The sequence below is a fragment of the Canis aureus genome, chromosome 23, assembly GCF_053574225.1.
Source record: "Canis aureus isolate CA01 chromosome 23, VMU_Caureus_v.1.0, whole genome shotgun sequence".
Classification (NCBI taxonomy): Eukaryota; Metazoa; Chordata; class Mammalia; order Carnivora; family Canidae; genus Canis; species Canis aureus.
The window spans coordinates 40282316-40308839 of NC_135633.1; the positions used below are offsets into that span (position 1 = coordinate 40282316).

At 36.9% G+C, this 26524-nt stretch overlaps 1 protein-coding gene across 5 annotated transcripts in view; it reads right to left on the reverse strand.

The window, feature by feature from the left end:
• GRM5 (glutamate metabotropic receptor 5) overlaps nucleotides 1-26524 on the reverse strand; it is a 519134-nt gene that overhangs the window by 136527 nt on the left and 356083 nt on the right. For all 5 annotated transcript variants that reach the window (XM_077867373.1, XM_077867375.1, XM_077867376.1 and 2 more), the window contains exon 4: nucleotides 5004-5239. In XM_077867373.1, coding sequence (XP_077723499.1) covers nucleotides 5004-5239 — 236 coding nt within the window. The remainder of the gene's footprint in view (nucleotides 1-5003; nucleotides 5240-26524) is intronic.

The following is a 26524-nucleotide window of genomic DNA, read 5'->3' on the forward strand; positions in this document are numbered from 1 at the left end:
AAGCACCATATCTGAAATTAAAAATTTCTTATTTTGGTTAACAACTCACTGGACATAGATGGAGACAATGACTGGTGAAATCAAAGGCCAAATAATAGAAAAGAATCAATTTGAAGCACAGTGAGAAAAAAGATAGAAAAGAAAGCTGAGAGAAAAAGTCACCTTTATGACAAAGTCAAATAATCTAATAGGTGTATTTGGGCACAAGAAGGAGCAGAGAGAGAAAAATGGGGCAGAAGGAATGTTTCAGGAAATAATGTCTGGGAAATTTTCAGAACTGTATCAAGTTCTTTAATCCACAGATTAGATGAGTTCTTTTTAAAAAGATTTTATTAATTTATTCATGAGAGAGAGAGAGGCAGAGATACAGGCCTAGGGAGAAGAAGACTCCCTGTGGGGAGCCTGATGTGGGACTGGATCCCAGGATCCCAGGATCCCAGGATCCTGACCTTAGCCAAAGGCAGATGCTCAACCACTGAGCCATCCAGGTGCCCAGGTTTGAGAAGTTTCATTCAATCCAAAGAATGAAATGTATAAGGGAAATCTCACCTAATCTCATCATAAGCAACTAAAAACTTAAGAAAAAACTTAAAAGTCCAGAAAAAGACACATTGCCATCCAGAGAAGAATGTTAAGAATGTTGGCTAAATTCTCAATGAAATCATGGAATTCAGAAACAAATGGAATGTTGTTTTGAAAGAAAAAAATGATTGGAGAAAACCTGGCAATATAGAATGCTATACTTGTGAATATGTTTTTTTCAAAAATAAAGGTGAAATATAGATATTAGGGAAAAAAGCTGATAAAATTTGTTGACAGTAGACCTATATCCCAAGAAATACTAAAAGAAATTCTTTAGGCTGAAAAATATCATGGTTAAAAGCAAAAAAGTACAAGAGGAATGAAGAGCACTGAAGTGGGTAAATATGACCGTTGACCATTTAGAGCAACAATCCTAACAGAGCCTTGTAGGAGGGGGGGATCCCTGGGTGGCTCAGCGGTTTGGCGCCTACCTTTGGCCCAGGGCATGATCCTGGAGTCCCGGGATCGAGTCCCACATCGGGCTTTCTGCATGGAGCCTGCTTCTCCCTCTGCCTGTGTCTCTGCCTCTCTCTCTCTGTCTGTCTCTCTCACGAATAAATAAATAAAATATTTAAAAAAAGAGAATCAAAGAACAAATGAACAAATAGTAAACAAATAACAAATGAAAGAAATAGGAACTAGTAATAAACCACGCTCTAATTGGGCAATTTTCATGATACATGTATCTAACAAAGGACTCATACCACAGTATACAAGGAAGTCTTAAAACAGATGTTAAAAGATAATAAACTCAAAGAAATATGTAAAAAAACCTACACACTTTACAAAATAAGATGCCCAGATTTCCAATATAAGAAGAAATTTAACTTGGTAATATATCATTGAAAGCCAATAAAAATCACAATGTAGTACAAACACACACTGGCAGAATGTTTAAAATTAAAAAAGAATAGTATCAAGTGTTGACAAGAGTGCAGGGCAACTTGAACTCTCATACATGTCAATAAAAAGTAGAAATTAGTCTGATCACTTTGAAAAACTGCTTGGCACTATCTACTAAAGCTAAACATATGTGTAGCCTCTCATGTAGCAATTCTGTTACTAGGTATAGATCTAGCAGTAATTAGGGTATAAGTCTGCCAGAAGATATGTATATGTGTATTCATAAAATCTTCATTTAAAATACCTAAAATTCTAAATAATCCAAAGGTCCATTTATAGGAGAACTGATAGGTAAATTCTGGTAGTGTACCCAAACAAAGGGGCACTATATAGCAATAAAAAATAATAAACTACTAATACATGCAATGATGGGATGAACTCTGCTACATTACTTTGAGGAGAAAAGGGCAGACACAGAAAAGCAAATAATGTAAGATTCTATTTATATGATGTACTAGAGAATAGGCAAAACTAACAGCATTGAAAGGATTCATAGGAATGGGGCATATTCTCTATAAAGCTACTGCTAATTCTGGACTCTGATATTTAGATACTTCTCCTAACTTTTATACTTTGCCTTTCAAGAATCTCCTAAGAAAAATACGGTATCATAATTCAGCTATGAGTATTTCTATTCTTTGGGTTAAGCCATTTTTCTTACTGAACTATCCATTAGATTTAAGGTACTGTACAGTGGGTAAGGTACAGCTTCTCAACTGGCATGAATTATAAACTCTTAACACTTCTTAACACTCCAACTCAAAAGTGGTTGTCTTACGCACATTGCCTGATGAAAGGGTTTAAGTACATTATATTTAGGGAAACACTGGTGATGTTCAGTAGTGTTATAAATATGAGTAAACTATCTGGGGCCTCTTTGAATATGGGGATAAAGACACAAAAGTAAATAAGGAAATACAGTCAAAAGTAGAGAGTAGTGAACATCTGGGTGTCTCATTGCATTCCATAGTCATATGCAAATAATTTTAAGATTTTTCTATTTTGTATCTTTGACCTATATATTAATTATTATATAATGCAAATTTGATGGCAATTTTTAAAAACTGCAATATTCTCTCTCTTTAGTATATCATGTATTTGTTAAAATTTAGAAAAACCTGAGTCCAAATATAAGTTTTGATACTTAATAGTTAAGTGACCTTGAACAAGTTATTTTCTCTCTCTAAATCTTGGTTTTTGTTATTTTTAAATAAGTATAATCATAGTGCTTCTTTTTTTAGAATAAGAGAGGTATTACATATAAGTGTCTACTTTTCTGTACAAAATGACATCTGTTGTCACATAAGATTCTAGTGGAGGGGAGGTGGCTAAAAAGTGCATTCAAGTACTAGAGTAAGGAACCAACTCTGAGCAGAGAAATCATATCTGGGTAGTCATGTGAAAGAGCTATAGCAATAGGTTGGAAGAGAGGCTTTTATAGAACAATTTCCATAGAAATAATGTTCCGTGGAAATCAATTAAGTTTTTCAAGATTATATCTAAATAAGACCTCCAATGGTGGAAAAAAAATAAGAGAAACAACTATTTCAAGTAGAAAGCATTTCAGACAAAAAGGAATAGGAAAAGAACATTGGTACAAAAGAGGTAAAGACCACCTGGAAAAATCCCCTTAGGCACATTGGTTAGGGACTGTCACTAATTACTTGGGAAAAGATCTCATTGAAGACGAGATCAGATATATTGCTCACCCTTTATAACTCCCTTAATATAGTGACATATAGTACTCTGTACACAATCCTAGAACTGGAACAGAAAGAGGCATAATTTCCCAAATCTCAAGAGAGGAAAGAAGTCTGTTTCTATCAGAAAAACTGGATGGATTGGTGAAAAACATGAAATTAGCTATAAAGATTGAAATTGTGTAACAGAAGTCACAATGCTATTTATTCTTATACATTTTTTTCCTCTGAAAATAAAAATAAAAACAAAGGAAATGAACAAGCATTTGGAGATTTTGGACAAACAGCATCTGAAGTGAGAGAGAAATGAATGCAGGCTCACACCATGAGCCTTCTGTGATTTCTGGATTTCAGTGACCAGTGCAATATCCCACGCTCTGACATCTCTCCCCTCCTCACCACCCAAATAGGAACTGACATAAGGTTGCCAAGCTCTTATTTAAGCAAGTACTGACATTTGAAAACAATCACAAATCACCATTTACTCTCTTATTCATTCTACAAAAGAATGAACTGATGCCAAAAAACATAGGATGGATATGAACTGGGAGGGAAAGTGCATTTTGAAAAATTCTCTGTATCATTCCCATTATTCTCATTTTTGTGCTGGTATGTGACAACTTCTCTGTGGACAGGAATTAGGTTGTGGGCCAGGATTTCAAACCCATTGCCCCAGTACACTGCTGTGTTTCAGCATTGAGAATAAAGGCACCTATTACCATCAACCAAAACATTTTATACCTATGCAAATATGTAGGGGTTTTTGTTGTTGTTACACAATGTGGGGGATAAGGCAGTCTCAACAAATCCCTTATCAATTTTAACAAACCTTAATTTTTGCAAGCTTGGACAAATAGATCAATATTGGCCCTACCTGGATTATCAGAGTCAAGATTCCCTTTCAAAGTGCAACAAATAATAGTAACCAAACTCTGTGTTTACCCCTTATATCACTTACAACATTGAATTGCAACACTGGCTGGCATGACTTCCTTCTAGACACTAAACCTCTTGAGGGCAGGAACTACCTTTCCTCACCTTGTTATCCTTACAACCAAAGCAGTAGTTGGGACAAGGTAAGCAAGCCCTTCGAAGAACGAAGAACAGAAGAATGAAAGGCTCTGGGTAGCCCTGGTGGCTCAGCGGTTTAGCGCCACCGTCGGCCCAGGGCCTGATCCTGGAGACCCAGGATCAAGTCCCATATTGGGCTCCCTGCATGGAGCCTGCTTCTCCCTCTGCTTGTGCCTCTGCCTCCCTCTCTCTTTCTATGTCTCTCACAAATCAATCAATCTTAAAAAAAAAAAAAAGAATGAATGGCTCTACTCAGATTATGAAGAATAATAACTATACATAACAAATCCCTGCTACTATGTTATAGTTTATTGGTGCACTAGGAATTGGCTCTGTCCTTTAGTATTCCCTGATTCGTTCTTCAGAATATATGAAACCCTTACTAAGTGTTTAACGCTGTGCTAACCGCTAAAGGTAATCAAAATGAGCAGACTGTAGTTCTTGCTTTTAAGGATGGCAACGGTGGTTCCTCTCTGGATCTCACAATACCCTTTTAGCACAGGACCTATTTCTTGAATGATATAAATAGTAAAATTATTTGAAATCTCCATGGAGTAAAGATTTGCTCTGATATGCTTTTCTTAGTGACAATAAAGTTCATTTATCACTGTAAATAGCCCAATACCCACTCTGTTTGTGTAAGAGTCCTCTCCTCTAACAGGTTACAGCCACCATCCCCATGACACAGTTGACTTAAATTGGAGCCTTCGCCTTATCCTCTATAAATGAAACAAGAAATCTTCTTACTATTGCAAGTCTTGTTGTATTTGCTGTTCTCCTGTGCAAACCCTTCCAGCCTGCACTGAAAACGATGCTGCCAAAATTCTTGAAACCAAGGGTTTCGAAGGTTTGTTTCTGGCCGGAGCTTCAGATAGTAATCATCAAACCACTTGACATCGGGAGATTGCAGCTTGATTGTGATCCCACCAACAGCTTCTCGCTGATATCCATCTGTCACATCATACCTGTCAGCCCAGCCATCACTGTGGGGAGACAAAAACCAGCTCAGCTTAGAACAGATACCTTCTAAGCAAATGATTCCATATTTGCTTTCTTTTTGAACAGATCAGTCCTTACATGGCTACCCAGGCCACACAAGACTACATTATACCGACATGATTCCTGAGATACAAGCTTAGCATAGAGTATACAATACTAAGAGTGCTAAGAAGGCACCAGTTTCAATAATCCCAGACTGTGGAGAATAACCTAATGCTTTTGGCAGGATTTTACTGGTTGTAAAATACAGTACATGCATGGAAATTGCAATGAAATCACCATTCACACTATTTACTGAATGTTTAATAGCTAGGGCAAGTTAACTCTAAATTCATTCTGTTCCTTTACCTTATAATAACTACTATAATGATCATAAGGTAAAAATGAAAATATTTCTAAAACACATCTAATATTAATGTAACCATCCTATGATGTGATATTCACTTTTTTCACCTTTTACGATTAAATTATAGAGAGGTTAAAAAAACTGCTGCTTATGGTCATTCTGTTAAATATAGATTCTTCAGCACTTCAAACTGTAGTCCTATTAGTCCTATATGCTCTTTCCTGTCACAAGGTACTTCTGTATTTAAAATGCACATATGAGATCATGTTTTGCATTGGACAGATTAAGAACTTTTTAAAATAAGCCATCAAGGATAGGTGACAGGGATCATACACCTCAATATTACTATCATTCTATGCACTGATCACTCAAAATAACCTAGGGATTTTAAAAAAATATTTATTTATTTATTATTTATGATAGACATAGAGAGAAAGAGAGAGGCAGAGACACAGAGGGGGGAGAAGCAGGCTCCACGCTAGGAGCCTGACGCGGGACTCGATCCCGGGACTCCAGGATCGCGCCCCGGGCCAAAGGCAGGCTCCAAACCGCTGAGCCACCCAGGGATCCCCTAACCTAGGGATTTTAAAATAAAATAGTTTGAAAGCAGAGAGTTCATGTTACAACAGAGTAAGGGGAAAGTATTCTAAGCTTATTTGGAAAATATGTGACACATAACATGGGAAATAAAGGACATAAAAAGATGTTTATATCAAATTGGGCATACTTCGGGGCATTCAGGACAAAAGATGTCCATCCTCTCTCTCACTGGAAGATGCGCAACTTGTACTAAGTATCTGATGGAACACAGGGGTGTTGTCCTTCCTTTGAAGACATGCAAGTGTTTTTTTAGGAAAGATAAAGAAATTGAAGGGACATTTTAACATTGAGAAAAAGTAGTAAAGAGGGAAGAGAAGGAGTTTGGAGAGAGCTGAGGGGAAGAACAGAAAGGAGTCTCCTGAATGCAAAGTAAAATCTTTTGGAGGTAAGCAGGGGGGTGGGCAGGCACTGGGGGAACGAGGAGGGAAAGGATTTACATTTACAATAATTATCTCTTTCATTCATATTAAATATGTTTATCAGAATGCAAATTTCTTTTTATCTTCCTTTAAATGCTTTTTTGTCTTTATTATTATTTTTTTGTAGGTGGAGAGCATGCTCCAATATTTTGCATATAATATCAGTGCTAAGGCAGGTATTATATAAGTAATTAAAACAAGTATAAAAAATATGTACTTTTTTCAGCATGCTCTGCTATGACAACTATGACTTAAAAACTGATAATGAAAGTTTTCCCAAAGGTCACAGATTACTCATTAAGATATCATAGGGGTTTACCATAACTTCAGATGTTTCCTAAGGCATCAGTGGGTGGAAGAGGAGAAAAAAAATAAACAAATAAACTGAACCATTTCTTCATCTTAGTCGTCTCTGACAAAAGATATTTCATTAAAAATTGTGGTGAAATTTCAAAAACTTTTGTGGCAGATCAGGAAAAAAATAATAAGTCATGCAATATGTTTTGTCCCAGTGTTGAATTTGGTTACTTCACACATTCTCTTCCCTCAAATTCCTCATTTTCAGCTGCAGAAGATTTTATTTAAAGCTGACAAGTTGAAATGATGTGGGCTTGTTTGCTTCATTTTCTCCCTCTGTTGTGGAGGGTTTATTATATCACTGGTATGAGAGTGTGGGTCTCATTGGCGCTGGAGGAGATGCATGGGCGTGCTGCAAATGGGGCAGGAAGCACTGTTTGTCAAGCAGAGCCCCATTCTCAAAGAAGTGGGAATTTAAATTGCTCCTTTTGTTAATGCTAGCTCGCTCTTATGCAACACTATGATTATGAATATTACATAAGAAATGCAAGATTATAATGGGTCCAATTTACCCTTCACAATTCATTCATTGAATTTAATGGGGATTGTAAAAAGCTTGTCTTGATAAACTTTTTTGGAGGTAATATTTCCGTGAAAAAGTATCCATGCCAGAGTGTGATAATTGACTCATTTCTCATCATGTTCTTTAGCTTTTTTTTCAGGTATAAATCTCTACTCCATATTTAAGAATCTAGCAAAATGTGTTTTATTAGTAGTCTATAAGTTAGAGTTGGGAATTTAAAACAATTTAGTTCCAGATGTTTCCATTCAACAGCAAAGTAAAAATTATAATGGAGTTTGTATGTAAACAGAAAATTCCAATATCTTTTTGACAAAAGAGAGTTATTCTATTTAAACTTACTGAGGAATACCTGCTATGTAAGTTTCAAGAAACTTTATTCCATGCTGGCTAAATTAGATGGTGTTGTATTGACTTTAGGTTATTAAATATTAACATTTTCATAAAAATGTGCTTTTAAGATTTGTGTTAAGATGATAGGGTATCTCTAAGTAAGAAATAATAAATCCAAAAGCAAAATGAAATGCCAAAAAAATCTTGAGCTTACTTTTCTATGATCTAATGCTTCACATTACATTGATAGGTCAGACTGTCAAATACTACTTAAACGCTTTTGGGTGACATCTATTTTACCAAATAAGAAAAAAAAGAGTGGGAGGAAGATAAGAAAAGAAACTAAAACTACACCATATTTAAAGTACCTCTCATAGAATTAGGATCTATGTCCATCCATCCATCCATCCATCCATCCATCCATCCATCCATCCATATATCAAATTTCTCTAGCCACTGGTGGGAATTTTACCCATGTCCCCATAATCCATTTCATTATTTTCCTTCCAATTCCTTGATATACCATCAATCCTCATTATTTGCAGATTCTTTTTTTTAAAGATTTTATTTATTTACTCATGAGAGACACAGAGAGCGAGGCAGAGTCATAGGCAGAGGGAGAAGCAGGCACCCTGTGGGGAGCCCGATGCAGGACTCGATCCCAGGATCCTGGGGTCAGGACCTGAGCTGAAGGCAGACACTCAACCACTGAGCCACCCAGGTGCCCCTTATTTGCCAATTCTGTATGTGCAAATTTATATACTTGGTAAAATTTATTTGTATCCCCCAAATTAATACTCATGGCACTTTTATGATCATTTGCACATGTGCAGAGTGGCAAAAATTTTGAGTCTCTTCATGTGCTCATTCCCAGCTGAGGTTGAACAACATGATCCTCTGCATTCTTGTTTTACCTTTCATATTATAAACAAGTATCCTTTTCATGATCTATTTAATATCAGGGTTTTTGCATTTTCATGTTTTTGTTGTTATTGATTTCATTGTTTAAAATAACCCCGAAGCACAGTGCTGATGTGTTATTTAGAGTTCCCAAGTGCAAGAAGGCTGTGATATATCCTACATAGAAAATGCATTTTTAAAAAATCCATTGCATTCATGTATGAGTAAAGAGCACTATTGTGAGTTATACTAATGAATCAACAATAAATATTAAATAAGTTATCTTTATTTATTTTTTAAAGATTTTATTTATTTATTGAAACACAGAGAGAGAGAGACAGAGGCAGAGACACAGGCAGAGGGAGAAGGAGGCTCCACACAGGGACCCTGACGTGGGACTCGATCCCGGGTCTCCAGGATCACACCGCGGGCTGCAGGTAGCGCTAAACCACTGCGCCACCAAGGCTGCCCTAAATAAGTTATCTTTAGACAGGAACACACATAAAGCAAGTTTTGCATTGCCTAGTTTATGGAAAAATTGTGATGAGAGACCCACAGCAATTTAAACCTATACTTCCCCTGGGGACAATGGTCATTATTCACTAATTCTGTGTTTGGTGCATGTTTGTGGAACATAACTACTCTGAATAACAAGAATCAAGTGTACATTTACTATTCTTAATTTGAGCGCTGTTTAGTCAGACCTCTGGTTTTTCTTTGACTACAGAAACTAAGTGACTTGGACATTTGAAACAGGAAAAACATTTTTAGCTTACTTAGGTTGGCTTAACTAACAGTGGAATCTTTAATATGTACTCATTCTCAAAACACCTCTCCAGTAGATAACTTAGATTCTTAAAATTCTCCCTGAAGACATCTTAAGGACATGTGTATCTTGAAAGAATTTATCTTCATTTTCTTTTCAAATTGTATTACCAAAATATATATTCCTATTCTATGATCTACACTTCCTCCTTTCTCCTCTCAGCCCTCAATTCCCACTATTTCTCCTAATTAGCAATTCATGAAAATTCAATTTTTATCTGTTTTCATAAGAAGGTTGTTCTTGAAAAAAAAAAGAAGAAGGTTGTTGTTGAGCAAAATTGACTCTGGAATTTTCCAGCTGTAATTCATCTTCTATATCTCTATAGCCTTCCTTATTTTCATCAACATTTATTGAATATCTACACCTCTTAGACTAAATTATTTTGTGGCATAAGCAGTTCCAATATCTCAGAAGTTTAGAACAAAAGTTTATTCATTGCAGGTGGTCTTTAACTTTGCTCCATGTTGCCTTCATTCTGAGACAGAGTCTGAAAGAACACTTTCCTTCTGGGAGAACACTTTCCTTCTGGGACCTGGCCAATCTTGTAGAAGGAAAAAACATACAATGGTTCTCAAGTAGTCTATTTAGAAGTGGCACAGGTCACTTCTGCTCACATTTCATTGATGAAAGCAAGTCATATGGCCAAGCCTAATCTAAGTGGGATGGGTGTGTGTGATTTTTCCCATCTAGGGGATTAATGAATTTTGTGAAGAGAAATTCACTTTATGACATTTATTATGTATTGAAATTGTATTGAGACTGAGGAAAACATAAGTTACATAGGTTTTAGATACTATAAGAACAACAGTTTAGCACAGGAATGAAAGAGGAGGATAGACATAAAAATAATCACATACAAATAAATACTGTTGGAGGAGTGAAACATGCAATGTGAGAGAACATCAATAAATAATTCACTAGCTCTATATAAGAAGATCATGTTTGTTTGTTTATTTATAAAAGGAAACATTTATTTATTTGAGAGAGAGAAAGTGTCCACAGGGGAGGGGCAGAGGGAGAGGGAAAGAGAGCTTAAGCAGACTCCAATTCCACTGCAGAGCCCAACATGGGGCTCAATCTCATGCTCCTGAGATCATGCTGAGACATAATCAAGAGTCAGACACTTAACCAACTGAGCCACCCAGGTGCCTCCAATTTTATTTTTTAAAATATTTATTTATTAGAGGGGAGAGGGGCAGAGGGTGAGGGAAAGAATCCCAACCAGACTCCCGGCTAAGCTAGGAGCCCCATTTGGCTCCATCTCAGGACCCGAAATCATGACCTGAGCAGAAACTAAGAGATTGGAGCTTAACCAACTGCGCCACCCAGGCACCCTGGAAGATCAGTTTTATTTTTTTTTCCCAAAGATTTCATTTATTCATTCATAAGAGACACAGGGGGAGAGAGAGAGGCAGAGACACAGAGAGGGAGCAGCCTCCATGTAGGGAGCCTGACATGGGACTCCATCCCAGGACTCCAGGATCACACCCTGGGCCAAAGGCAGGTACTAAACCACTGAACCACTCAGGGATCCCCAAAGATCAGTTTTAAACTGAGTTTGATAAATATGGATAATGAGTTGATAACAGTATTTTGCAATGTTATTTTCTAGATAGGGAAAAGGTATTTGGCAATCAGGAAATAGTGATTATGAAGCATTGCAGCTACATAGATCACCTAGGATGGTGAACCAATGAGAAGTAAGCAGAGAAGGACCAGTTTTGAATGGTCTTTTGTGTTATCCCAAGGGTTTGGACTTTTTCATTCAGGCCACAGGGAGCCAGTGGTGGCTTTTAAGGTTGGAAAGGAAATGAGAAGACTGAGAACTGATGAACTTTGGTAGCAGTGTTACAGATCAGAGTGGTGATAGATGTGTGTTTAGGGAATCAAGTTAGAAAATGTGCTGCAAAAAAAAAAAAAAAACAAAAAAACAAAAAGAAAATGTGCTGCAGTGGTCACAGAACTGTTGGAGGACTGAATTTAAAGCAATAGCAGTGGTCATGCTAAGCCTAATTTATAAGGAATTCTAAGAATCCCTAGGAAGAGATGTGTAGAGAAGAGGAGTAAAGGGGGATTTTTACAGCTTATGGGAGACATTAATGATATCGTGACAATATTGCAGCGCCCATCCTAGATGTAAAGTAGAGGAAGAGAACAGGTCTGGGGTGAAAAAGAAAGAAAATGAATGCAAGTTGGGAGTCTGTGATGATCAGATTTCCATTTATATGCTCTCTAGTAGTTCTTTTCTCCTGGATTTCTATCTATTCTCTACATGTACAACTGATTCAAATGTAAAAAAAAAAATAGAAGTTAACAATTTTCTTATCTTTGGTCCAGTAACATATTAACCCACTCTGTTCTATTATGTTTAGTTTTTGTATGCTGAACAACAGCTGTCCACAATCAGAAAATGAGAAATAATGAAAATTATAGAGCTCTAAAGACTTGATACTCTATACTGTTAAGTCCTTATAAATTTTTTAACCTTAGAATTAAGATTTTTATCATTTATTTTAATAAAGCACTGATGTATAAGGCAGATCAATACTTATGGTTAAAAAACAATTACTTCAGGGTTTACAAACAATAGATTTAATATCAAAATATATTTCTGGACTGTGGAAGCCACTGAATGCTACATGCTAACAGGAAAAAAAATCTTGGAAAATTATGAAGAGAAATGGTTTATGAATTATCAAACATTAGAGGTGTTCAGTAATTTAAGAAATTATTTCTCTTATCAGAATCTAAATCTGTATAATGCAGATGATATGATCTTCCTTTCCTCATTTCCTGTTAATGTATTTTAAGTGATTGCTTGGGATAAAAAACTATAGGTAGCACAGAAAATTGCACTGGATGATCCTTTAGTTATAGTCTCCATGTTCTATTCATTCCAGTTCATTAATTCAATAAGCATTTGGAATGCCTCTTCTGTGCATTCAAACTGCACAGACACTGTGGTAGGTTCTAGTACATGCCCTTAAGGAGGCAACAGTCCATTAGGCATGACCTAGCTGAATGGGCAATGCTGACTTACAACCCATTGGAAGTTTCCTCGTTTATCCTTCAGGCTGAACATGGCCCTTCCTTTTTACTCAGTCTATCTGTGAACAGTACCATTCATTAGGTTTCCAGTCACTGCATCACTTACTGAAAATCACATTCCTGTATTGCCTCTCTGAGATTATTCCCCAATCACCTCAATTAGTATTCTGGGTGTTTCCAAACTCTTGGTTCTTAACATTTACAATCTCTTGATTTATTTACATGGAAGGCTAATCACATACAATGGGTATGGATTACATTAGTTGAACTCTGAAATGGCAAGGCAATTATTTAGTGTGACTTCACAGAGTTCTCGAGGAGGCATCTGCCATGAGCAAAACAACATTAAAAAAATCACCTCCACGTCTGTTTCCAAAGGAGCAATACCAGGCTAAAAATGTAGACATTGGAATGATGATTTCTAGAAGTTAGCAGTCATTAAATGAGTGTCAGGAGATGGGAGTGGGGGGCCATGCCAAGCACACAGAGTTATTCTTCAGTCCTGAGTGTCATGTTGATGCTGCAGAGACTAAAGCACACATGTTGTATATCGAGGATATAACACATGGATTCCTTTGTCTCAAATATGTCACATGTTCACACCTACAGCCCTTCAAAACACTATTTCCTCGGGAAAGAGTGCCACCCTTTCAACACCTCACATGTTTTATGATTTGATAAAATCCAATTCATCTGTCAAGCCAGCAGAATGGGGTAGAATGCGACCTAGCAAAACCTTCTTGAGCTCCCATGGGCTGAACAATTTCCTCCTCTCTGCTTTCAAAATACCAGGGCATTTATTCCTTTATGCATTGAACAAGTATTGGGTAACTCTAATATGCTAAATGTGGGAGTACAGTGGTGAACAAGAAGACAAGATTTCTTGTTCTCACAGGGCAATATTATGATGCTTTTAGTTTTGCATGTGTCATTGTATTTATTCCTGTTTTCTCTAAGTAGACTAGAATGTTATGTTTTGGACAATTCCTCATCTTTATGTCTATTATAAAGCCTGACATATCGTCAGCACTCAAGAATTCTTTAATATAAGATTAGAAAATTAGAGTTTAAAAGGCAAACTTCAAATTATCGAGAATTATTTTAAGATAACTGCATATATTCATTTTTAATTGAGGATGCACTACTGTCAGATACCCCTTGTAAAATGACTTTGACAGGCTGAATTGATTCCCCCTACACAATGGTCCTTTCCCTTCTCTACCTGATGCTATTAAGGTTAATGAGTACATTCATTAGGCCGCATCCCAGCATTTTTTTTCAGAATCTGTTCACAACCCACATAATTATTATGGAAACTGCTGTTCTACCCACATGTAATCATCATCCTGCCAAATCTTTTACCAATAGCATTTTCACAGATATTTCAGGATTCTTTTTCTAATAGTGGGAGTCTACTGACTGCTTGGCTGTCTTCATATATTCTTTTTTCTTCTTTTCTAGAGGAGTAGGAGGCCTTAGAATCTCTAAGTAATAGTGAAAAGCAAGGAAGGCTACTGAGCTTTTAGATAAAAGTTCTTATGAATATACAACATTCAATATTAATGAATTATTTAACTCTAAAGAGAAGCACAATGTAAAATTTTCGAGAAAATGGTTAGTTTACTTACAGAGAATCAGCTTATCTCTGGGGTTTATAAATCTGAGTTTTTCCCATTTCCAAGGCTTTATAAAGAATAAGTAGAGGTGGATTGGAGGAGCTATATTTGGCCATTCAAAAAATGGGTAAAAAGTCAGGAACCTAAAGTTTGCTATGTCTGTAGTGTAGATCAGGTTATTTCCATTGTATTACCTTCCCTAATTCTCTGTAGGCCTTGGAGGTGTCTATTTTTAGCCATAGATTTACTGCTTAGGAAACTGAGGCTTTGAGGAATTAAGGAACCTGCTCAAAATCTCACAGCAAAATATAGAGGGGATTTAAACCCAGATATTTCTAGCTGCAAAACTCCAGTGCTTTCCATACTTCATAGAGCCTCCACAGTAATGACGTACAGTGGTGAGAGCATGGAGAAGTGTTTCTTAAGGGGATCATGTTTAAGAGGCATGTAATGGAGGATGGAGAGCAGAGTGTTGTAGGGCTGGGGCTGCATAGGTAGAATTGTAACATGGTATCCAAGATTCCTGTTCTCTGGGGACACAAACCTTCTCCTTCCTTTACAGTCAAACACTAATCTATGTAGGTGCTATTGCAAAGGGATTTTCAAGATGTAAATTGACCTTAAAAAAAAACCAGAGAGATCAACCTCAGTGAATCTGACCTAATCAGGTAATCCCTGAAAAGTGGCTCTTCCTGGAGGAAGAGATTCAAACATGATTGGGATTTGAGATAAGAAAGCTGGAGAAGAAGCTCCAGTGCTGGTTTTAAAGATGAAGGAAGCTCTGTGTAAAGAACACTGGCCTCTGGGAGTTGATAGTGCCACCCAGCTAACAATCAGCAAAGAAACAGGGGCTCAGGCTTATACCCCGAAGGAACTGAATTCAGCCAAAAACTTGAATATGCTTGGAAGCAGATTCTTCCATAAAAACCTCTAGAAAGGAATGCAATTCAACCAACACTCTGATTTCATACTGTTTAACTCTGAATAGAGAACCTCCTTATGCCATGCAAGGACCACTGACTTTCAGAAAGTATGAGATAATAATGAATATTGTTTAAAGCTGCTAAATTTGTAGCAGTTTGCTACACAGTAATAGAAAGTTATTACTCATTTTCCACCTCTCTTCTACGTTTCCTCACTAGGAAGGCCAAAACCTGTTAATATTGGAAGGAATGTAATTACAGGAGGTTTGGCCAAATTCTTGGTTTGGTCACAATAGATAGACTTCCAAAGGCTTGGGATTACCAAAAATTATGGAGAGTATTAAACACACTGGAATAGTTGAAATATTGTACTTGCTTTAATTTAGACTCTAGGATGATAAGCATTCTCCCCTCTGATTTGAAGACTTGTTCCTCAGGGAATGCTTCCTTACCACACACATCCTTCACAGAGAGAATTTGAGAAAAATCTATGTGAATAGATTATTTTGTGAGTTCCACAATCTATTGTTTCTCTTGTCATAGCCATTTGGAGAAATGCAAAAATTGAGCCAATTGTGTGAAATATGCAATATGGTAAGATAATTGATTCAGTTAAATGGAGAAAGTGCATTATGAGTAGGCTATTACCCACAGCTTTCTATAACCTTTTCCATGTTTTCTCGTGAACTTTCCTTACTTAGGATAATCTTCCAGTTTTCAAACTCCCTTTCCACTGACTTGGACTAATTTTCTACTGTTATGCCGATAAACTAATGTAATTTATTGAACATCTATTAAGTTTCAAGTAATAAGGCATATTTCATGATGATACTGGTGAATATACCACCCCCCATACACAAATACCCCAATTTATTTTCTTCCCATTGTATCTTAAAACAGATCATCAGGAACTTTATAATTTCAGATCTCTTATATTTTCTTCATACTTTCCTCAAGCTTCCTGCAGTATTTGACCTACTGTTCCAGTTAGCAGCATATAATGAGCAATATGACATATGCCAAATTCTCTGTAGAGTGCTGCATATGAGGAATAAAGAGAAGAAAAAGTCATTCTTTAGTCACTCTGCAGCATTAGAGACAGGGAAATAAGAACATACAGAATAGATGGTCATCAGATATTTAGGATTTGTTTTCTGCCAGTTTACTGTTCTAAGTACTTTCTATAGGTGCTTCCTCTCTGCCAGGTAGGTATTATTTATATATTCACATTCATTGTATTATATATATATTAAAGAAGGAGGGTAATGGAGGGGCAGGGGATGAGGGAGAGAATCTTATGCAGGCTCCATGCTCAGCACAGAGCCCAGCATGGGGCTCAATCCCATGACGGTGAAATCATGATCTGAGCCGAAATCAAGTGTGGGACCCTTAACTGGACTGAGCCACCCAGGTGCCCCTTGTATGACATTTTATATTTTCACATTTAACATGAAGAAAATTCAGCTGGAAAAATAATAAACTACTCAGGGTTGTTTTTTTTTTAAGATTTTGTTTATTACTTATTTATTCATGAGAGACAGAGAGAGAGAGAGACAGGGAGAGAGAGGCAGAGACACAGGCAGAGGGAGAAGCAGGCTCCACTCAGGGAGCCTCAATCCCAGGTCTCCAGGATCACGCCCTGGACCAAAGGTGGTGCTAAACTGCTGAGCCACCCAGGCTGTCAACTACCCAGGGTTATACAGAATTCAAACTCAGTCTACCTAAATCTGGAAACCAAAACTGAATCTATACAACCTATTAATGTGGCCTTTGATATAAATCTTGTGTCTGAAGTTATCTGGTTTTGTACATGAAAATGTAGAGACAACAGTTATTTTAATTTCTGTTACACACACACACGCACACACACACACACACACACACCTTAGAATTGGTTTCTTTTTTCCTCCCTGCGACTATAAACAAAGAATTGCCTTAAACCACTGCATTCATCTTCTGAAAAAGATGCCTATCTGTGTAGTGTTAGAATACACCGGCACAGTTATTAAGAATCTTTTTACTCAAAAGGAAAAGAGCTATTAGGAGATGCTCAAGAGACCTTGATATCTGTACATAAACGCAGAATGGACTCTCTTCAGTTCACATTTCACTTTGAGGCAACATGTTTTTCCTTGACAAAATATCCCCATGACACCTACTGAAACCAAGTCTGTTGTTAACTTCTCACATCTATCAGATATGGTTTACCGGTGAACTCTTATAAGCTGTAGAAAGCCAGTAAATAATCAAAAATTGTTCTGGGTGTGAGATGAAGGTTCAGAAAGAGTCATTCCTGAGGAAACCAGACAAAAGTCAGAACCTAAAAGTCTGAAAATTTTGATGACTTTAGATGCTACAGGCCTAAAAATTAATCCAAATAGACTGAAAATGTAAGCCACATTAGAAACCTTCAGGCCTTTCAGCTACGACAGATGAGACAAACCTGCCACTGAAGACAATTAGAAAAGCTAGATAAACTTTGAAAAATGTCTACTTATGCTATAAGAAGGCTGTCAAGTCAGCCCGGTCTCAGGGACCAAGATCCTGGAGAGAAAAAAAAAGTGTAGTGAGGTATGATTTTCCCTTTGAATAGTGATAATTCATTGAAAGTCAGGGATGAGTGGGAAAGGGGTTGGAACAAGAGCAGAAGGTGAGGCTCAAAGTTTTTTAAGTTCTGGGTTAACATTACTCCAAAACATGATCAGTAAATATCTGGGAAAGAAGAGAGCACAGATGTGAAAAAGACATTTGGTACTTTCCCTTGAGCCATCTGCTTATTTGTAGGCAGTTGCTGAGAAGCTTAGAAGTTAAGCATAAAGCAATGGCTAAAAGGCTGAAAAGATGGGCAGAGCTTTGCACAGTTACAGTAGATTGAAGAAAAAAAATAACTTGAATTTTGGATCTCCAAAACGAAAAACTCCCAGTATATATACCAGGCTTTCAATGGCAATCCTTAAAGGCTCCATCCTCGTTGTCAGGCCAAACCAGAAAAAGACAAGCCCTAACAAAAATGGGACCCAACTTCAAATCACCTCAATATTAAATGAGATTTAAATGGTTGCTCTCTGTTTTTACTGCTGGAAAGCAGCAAAAGCCAATCTTTGGGGCAGCGTACTGTTAGACATCACTTCAGAAGATCTCTACAACTTTTCATATACATTATCATTCAATTAAAATACATTTAAGCAGTTTTTTTTGGTATGAACAGATTCTAAAATTTGTTTTGAAATATAAAGGACTAAGAATAGTCAGTGTTATATTGATAAAGGGAACAAAGGTAGGGAAATACACCATTAGATATCAAGCCTTATGAAAAAGTTACAACTATAGATAATTTGTAGATATGGATAACAGATCAATGGAACGGAGTCCCATACATATATAGAGATTTGACTTCTGACAAAGGCAACCACCACCACAAAGAAGTACAAATAAATTTTCTATTAAATAAATGATAAATTTATATCTATAAGGAAAGAATCTTCATATTTAATCCATGAAAATTAATTCCAGGCAGATTATAGATCTAGATGTAACTGATAAAACAATAAAGCTTCTAGATTATAATAAAAAACTTCCTGATATAACACAAGGATGATATATTCATCATCTTAGGTTAAGAAAGATATCTCAACAGCACAAAAAGGACTAACCATAAAGTCAGGATTATTACAAGTATTTATAATAAAATTGATATATATTTTCATCAAAAGATATCACTGATTGAGTGAAAAGGAGGCCACATATTAAGAGAAGATCTCTGGAGTGTGTTTGTGTGTGTGTGTGTGTGTGTGTGTGTGTGTGCAGGTAGATATACAGGCAATAGATGGATTAATAGGTAGGTAGACAGATGATAATTTCAAAAGTATTCATCTCTAGGATACATGAAAAATTAATATACTTTAATATAAAAAGAAGTCCTATAGAAAAAAAGGTCAAGAAGTTTGAACACTACACAGAACAGCTTTGAAATGGCCAATAGGTAAAAGAAGTGCTCCACTTTATTCTAAGGGCAATACAAAGTAAAACCACTATGCACAGCATTACACACCAACATAAACAGCTAAAGTTAAAAAAAGATTGACATAGTGCAGGATTATATCTGGAGTAATTTCTATTCTCAAACATTGGCAGTAAAAGTATAGCTTGGTATAAACACTTTGGAAAACTATTAGGCAATTTCTTTCTTTCTTTCTTTCTTTCTTTCTTTCTTTCTTTCTTTCTTTCTTTCTTTCTTTCTTTCTTCTCTCTTTCTCTCTCTTTCCTTCTTTCTAAAATATTTTATTTATTTATTTTAGAGAGAGAGAGAAAGCATGAGCAGAGGAGAGGGGCATGAGGAGAGGAGAGGGGAGGCAGAAACAGACTCCCCACTAAGCAGGGAGCCTGATGCAGAGCTCTGTCCCAGGACCCTGAGATCATAACCTGAGCCAAACGCAGATGCTTAACTGATTGAGCCATCTAGGTACCCCTAGGCAGTGTCTATAACAATTGAATATAAGCATACACTATGACCAAGCAATTCCACTCTTTCGTATGTCCCCAATAGAAATACTATCATATACACACCAAAAGGAATGTAGAAAAATGTTTACACGAGCACTATTTGCAATAGTACTATTATTGAAAACAACAAAAATCTTGATTGGCAGTAAAAAGGATAATAAATTGTGGTTTATTCACAAACTTAGTACAGATAGCAATGAAAATGAATAAGCTACTACTCCATGAAGCAAAACTGTATAATGTAAACATATTGAGTGAAAAAATATACACGAAAGAGAAAAACATATTCCATTCTTATTAAATTAAGACAAAGACAATGCTAACCTACAGTGTTAGAAGTTAAGGTAATAGTTCCTTTTGATGAGTGTGCTCCAGATTTTCTTCTGTTATTGATTTCTTGTTCTATTCTGTTGTGGTAGGAGAAGATATTTTTTTTAGGAGAAGATATTTGACATAATTTCTATCTTCTTGAATTTGTTGAGACTTCTTTTGTGGCCTAATATATGATCTATCTTAGAAAATGTTCTGTGTGCACTTAAGAAAAATATGTATTCTGCTTCTGTAGGAAGAAATGTTCTGTACATGTCTGTTAGGTGCATTTGATCTACAGCGCTGTTCAAATCTTCTGTTTCCTTATTGATTTCCCATGTGGTTGATATATCCATTGTTGAGAGTGGGGTATTAAAGTCCTCAATTATTAATGTTTTGATGTTTATTTCTCCTTTTAGTTCTGTTAGTATTTGATTATATATTTAGAAACTCTGATGTTGGGTGTATAAGTATTTACAACTGTTTTATCTTTTTGATGCCCCTTTATCAGTACATAATAACCTACTTTGTCTTTTTGGGCCATTTTTAACTTAAAGTCTTTTTTGTCTGATACAAGTACAGCTACCCCTGTTTTCTTTTGGTTTCCATTTGCTTAAGATATCTGTTCTATCCCTTCACTCAGTCTACGTGGGCTTAAAGCTCAAGTGAGTCTTTTGTATGCCTACTGTTGGATGCATTTTGTTGGATCTTGTTTTTTTATTCATTCAGGCATTTTATGCATTTTGATTGGATAATTTAATCAGTTTATGTTTAAAGTGATTATAGATTTGTACAGATTTACTATTGCAATTTTGCTGTTTTCTATTTTATTTTTCTGGTTTGACTCCTTGTTCCTGTGTTCTCTTGCAGTATTCATTTGTGGTTTGATGATCTTTTAGAGTATTATGCTTTGACTCCTTTACCATAATCTTTGTGCATCTACTACAAGTTTTTCCTTTGTGGTTATTTGGAGGTTTACAAAAACTCTCTTATAGCATCCTACTCTAAGCTAATAACAAATTAACTTCAATAGCATACAGAAATTTTACTTTTACTTTTCCCCTCCTCACATTTTTGGTTATTGATGTTATAATTTCCATCTTTTTAAATATTATGTATCTAATACCAAATCAACCAAATCATTGTAACTATGTTTTTTTAAAAAATATATTTATCTTTAAATCTTTAATCTAGAATTGTAAGTGAATTATGCACCAGCATTATAATATTCAAATCTAACTTTGATTATCTATTTACCATTACCACTGAGTTTTACACATTCAGGTATTTTTGTGATGTTAATTAGCATCTTTTTTACTTCTCCTTGAAGAACACCCTTTAGCATTTCTTGTAAGGCAAGTCTAGAGGTGATGAACTCCCTTAGCTTTTTGTTTGTTTTGGAAAATTTATCTTTCCTTCATTTCTGAAGGACAATTTGCCTAGTATAGTATTCTCAGTTGCCAGTTCCACCTCTGATCAGGTGAGGCTGTTGACTATGTTCTGTCAGGGCAGTGCCACTGGTTGGACTTCTTGATTGGGCTATGGGCTTGGCTCTTCAGTTGCTCCTGGTTGTGTAAAGTTTCAGGCCATGATCTGTCACTGGATGCTGCTGCTGGCTGGACTCTGTTCAGGTAGGGCTGCAGGCAGAGCTTTGTGGTCAGTCAGGGTTTCAAGCCGTGCTCTACAATCAGGTAGGGACACAGATTATGTCCTGAAGTTGGGTGGGACTACAGGCTGGGCTTCCCAATCAGGTTGGCCAATGGCTCTGTTCTGCTGTTGAGTAGGGTCATTGACCAGGCTATTTGGTTGGGAGGAGTCTTCAGCTATATTCTATAGTTGGGCAGAGCTGGAGACTGTGCTTCACATTTTGGGGGGTTAGGATTACTCTCCAGGATCCTTTGCTGGGGACAGGAGACTCTGGCTATGTTCCATGATTGGGATGGGCCACTCATGAGGCTCCCTGATGGCTGTGTTCAGCAATCAGGCAAAGCCACAGGCTGGGCTCTATTGTGGGGTGGGTCTGTAGGCTGGGCTCCATAATTAAATGGCACTGAAGACTGAGTTCCAAGACTCTCCAGGATCACTGATAGACTTCATAGCTGCCTAGGTTCTCTGGTTAGGCTTCCTGGTTGGGCAGGACTTGAGGCTATATTTAGCCAGCAAGGAGGAGTTCAGATTTCCTTCCCTGCCCAGACAGGGCCATTCAACAGGCTCCAAGGCTAGTGACCTGAAACAGTCAAAACTCTCTCACCAAGTGGCAGGCAGGGCCATAGGCTCAATTCTGTATAATGGCAGAGCCTGAGGCTCAGCTCTTTGCTCAGGTGCCACTGCAAACACAGCTGTAGGAGGTGCTATGGAGTTGCCCAGGATCTCCAGTTAGACTTCTTGGTCAGATGGGTATGGAAGCTATATTCAGCAATAAGCAAGGTTTCCAAATTGGTTCCCTGACTAGGTGGAGCTATAGAACAAGCTCCATAGGCAGCACAGCTCACTAGCTGATGATGCTAAGCAGGCAGAGGCAGAACTGCCCACTGTGCTCCCTGGCCAAACAGGGCAACTGGCTCCACTCTACAGATGGGCAGAGGCACTGGTTTGGATCTCCACTCAGGTGCAGCTTCAAGGAGGAACATGGTCTGCCAAGATCTGAGCGCTAGTTGCTAAAAACCTAACTCCATTCTCTGTTTCTGTCTGATGCTCAATGGTCAAGCCCCATAGATTCCCTAGTGATTCATGGGAAGTGAGAAGCAAATGTACTTCCTAGGAAGCATCCTGCAACATTAGGGGAGCTGGATATCCACCTTGGGTTTTTTTTCTCTCACTGGAGAAAACCTAGGCTTGGGGGTCTCTCTCACTCTGCTGCTGTGCTGGCCTGAGGCAGGGGTGATGGGGACCTCATGTAGCTATTCTTCTTGCCTTTCCATTGGGTGCAGTGCTTCTCAGTCCCTGTGCTCCAGAGGTGCTTCGGCACCATCTTTGGTTCTGGGATTTTCACAACTGTGTCTTGTCTATGTAGAATAGCTAGTTATGAGGGCAACTGAAGTCAGGAATGACCTGTGTCGCTATCTTGACATCACTATGGCCAGCAGCTTGGTTTTCATGGAAGTTTTAAATACAAATGTGACATGGTTCAATTTACAGTTTTGATGGATGACTCTTCTACATGAATGTATTTGAATTTAAAGGAATGCAAGACTTAGTAGAAGGCAAGGACTTATACATCATTTATGGACTGATGAGTGTTTGAGAAAGAGAAGAGGCCATAGGATAGAAGTAAAGGACTCAAATAGGAAATGCTACATTTAGTGGTTCACAGATTTAGGGTCTGTTGATTAATATTCTGTAGAGTGGGAGTAAGGTAAAGGAACCTAGAATGATTCTAAATTTTCTTATTTGTGTGGTTACGTACCATTTAGAAAAAAGAAATGTGTACTGGGGATTTAGTTTTAGATATGTTGACTTTGAAATGTTTGTAAGATACTCAAGTGGATTATGTAAAGAATAAAGTTACACAGAATTCTACCAAATACTATCAGTATTTATACTGATAAATCAGTATTTATAATTGTTATAATTATAGAATTGTTAGCAGGTAATGTGATCACCCAATGAAAGTGTTTTGTGTGGCACAAGCAAGAGAGAAATGTCTAAGTCCACGTGACACCTTCATTTAAGGACTACATAGAGAAGATATACTTTCAGGAATTTGATAAAGAAAAAATAAAGAGAGAAGAGAATAACAATGAGTATGGGAGTACAAACACAAAGCCAGGAAAGGCAAGAGCTTCAAAAAAAAAAAAAAAAAAAAAACAATATAGCCACCAATGGGCTCATCACAAGGCACAGGACTTAAAACTGTCCTTAGAACCTGGCAACATGATCGGGACATTCTAGTGGAGTGGTAAGGACAGAAGCCAGATTTTAGTGAAATGAGACTGAAGGAGAAGAGAGAAAAATAGGGCTGGTGTGGATCATGACAGCATAGAGTTTCATGCTTTTCTCTAGTACTTCTCAACAGTTTAGAAACAGGGCTTCAGAGGTGGATTATAGAATGGATTTTGCCACATGAGTGAAACATAAAGATCAGATTTGCATGACATTTGGGGGTTTGGTTGAGAAACTGGTTTGAATAATCAACTATGGTATGGGATTATTAAGAAACTCAGGCTGACCTGGGAGGAGCTGATATGTTGGGGGGGAAATGGAAAAATCATAAGATAAGGACCTTCTATGAGAGCAAGGGCATATGAAGAGGCATGGGAAACAGGAGATGGCAAAGGCAAAAAGTAGGTGGTAAAAGTGAAATTAAGAGATACTAAAATAAAATAAAAACAGAAAGAGAGGCAAACCATAAGAGACTCTTAAACATAGAGAACAAATTGAGAGTTGATGGAGGGGAGGTAGGTGGGGAATGGGCTAAATGGGTGATAGGAATTAAGGAGGACACTTGTTGGGAAGAGCATGGGGTGTTACATGTAAATGAGGAATCATGAAATTCTACTCCTGAAATTGATACTACACTGTATGTTAACTAACTTGAATTTAAATACAAAAAAAGATATACTTTACTGAGGGAAAAAATTGTATCACAAGGAATAACTAGACATTATGTTGGCTTCAGAAATTATAGTAGTAGGCTATGTTTCAAACAAAGGTGAACTGTATAAAAATGCTCAAATGTTGAACCTAACCCAGGCTATATAAAAACAAGAGAAAATGAATCAGTTATATTTTTATTAGGAAGCATTAGAAGACCCTAATAAATGGATTTTAAATGAAAACAACTAACAAAAAAAGAGATGATAATAGCATGTTTGTTCAGAGAGTAGGATATTGGGATATTGGATTTAGGATTTCTAGGTGATAGAAGAGCTGAAGATGTCCTATTAGCCATGTGCTAGGATAAACTGGACATTTATTTCCCTTATTCCCCATGCAACACTTCTTTTTTCTTTTTTTAACACTTTTCTTTAAAATTAAATTTCACTTCAACCAATTGTGTTTAAGCATCTGTATATTATCACGTTCAATTATAGTAAAGAAATACTACAATAGGGATGCTCTTGAGCAGGTGTTGGAAAAAATATTTTAATAATGAGGAGGTTATTTTGTTTATTATTGTTATTTGTGGGCTTTTTGTTGAGTTGTTTTAATGTAATGTGATGTTAATCTGTTGGACTGAATGTTTTTTATCTAACTGGGTACATGACCTTCCTACCAAAAGACCACTGTTAGTATCTGTTCTCTACAGCAGTTAGGGTTTTACAGACACAGTCAAACTCATGTGCACACATATCAGTACACACACTAACAAATGCAAGCACACATACATGCATGCACAGATACACAGATGCAGATACATTTGCACGGAAAAACAGAACCAGTGTTTAGTGTAAACATCACCTTATCTGAGACATTATTCCTTACAGGATGTTTTGGGAAAGGACAAACAAAAATTCATTTTGTTCCAAAGAACCGAGACAGTATGATGATCTGCTGTTGTGAAATTACTGGCAATGAGTAGTGCAAGATTTTAGTCACAATTCAATACAGAAGAGTCAACCAAAAAAGAATTCTCAGAATGTTAATTTAAGCAGTTCAATTATTCTGCTCTGGACCCATGTCTAGTTATTAGGGTCACCTTGGAGAAGCCTGGCAACTCAAGAATAATTTATTTCTGAGAAGTAGATTCATTTGTTCCTCATCTTACCAAATTCATTTATTATAGATTTTTTTTCAGGGAATAAAATTCACTTTTTTAGTTTGCTATTGCCCCTAAATGGTTTAATACTTGCTCCTCATGCTTGAATGTCCAGTTAGAACAAAAGTTATGTTTGAAAAGTAGAAAGTGAGAAAAAGGTGTTTAGGATGGTGTATTTTATTTTTAGTAGAAAATATGAACCTGGACAATGTGAGAGGAATAGAGAAGGGGCAGATAGGGTCAAATGGTTCATAGTTGAATATCTCTGTCAGGCCAGGAGATACCGCATGATTTAGGGGAAAAAGTATTATTAATAGGCATTCATGTGCTATAGGATGTGGTACTGTGTTGGTAGTGTTTGAAATAAGCAGATGTGAGGGCAAGGCATAGACTTACGGAGAGAAGCACTGATTTTCTTTGTCTTTCTTTGACTTTAAAACTCCTTAACAAAGCACACAGATCTTTCATGATATTGTCGTTGCTCAATATTATCTCTGCTCATTCTCCTGTTCTTTCTGTATGCCTTCATTAAGTTCCCAGAAGATATCATGGTTTCTTACTAATTCTCTCTACTACCGGTTTTAATAGTCACTCATTTTTGCTTAGTCATACTTTTCTTCCCTTCATTTTACTAACTCTACTTGTTTTGTGACCTCTTTTCAGATGCCTTTTCTTCTAAGCCTCTTGAGGTCTTACCAGTCTGAAAGAGATATGCTTTTATACCTTAATTCCAATTTAGTATGTATCACATTGATTTTCTTTTTTTTTTTAAGATTTTATTTATTTATTCATGAAAGATAACACACACACACAGAGGCATAGTTGTAGGCAGAGGGAGAAGTAGGCTCCAGGCAGGGAGCCTGATGTGGGA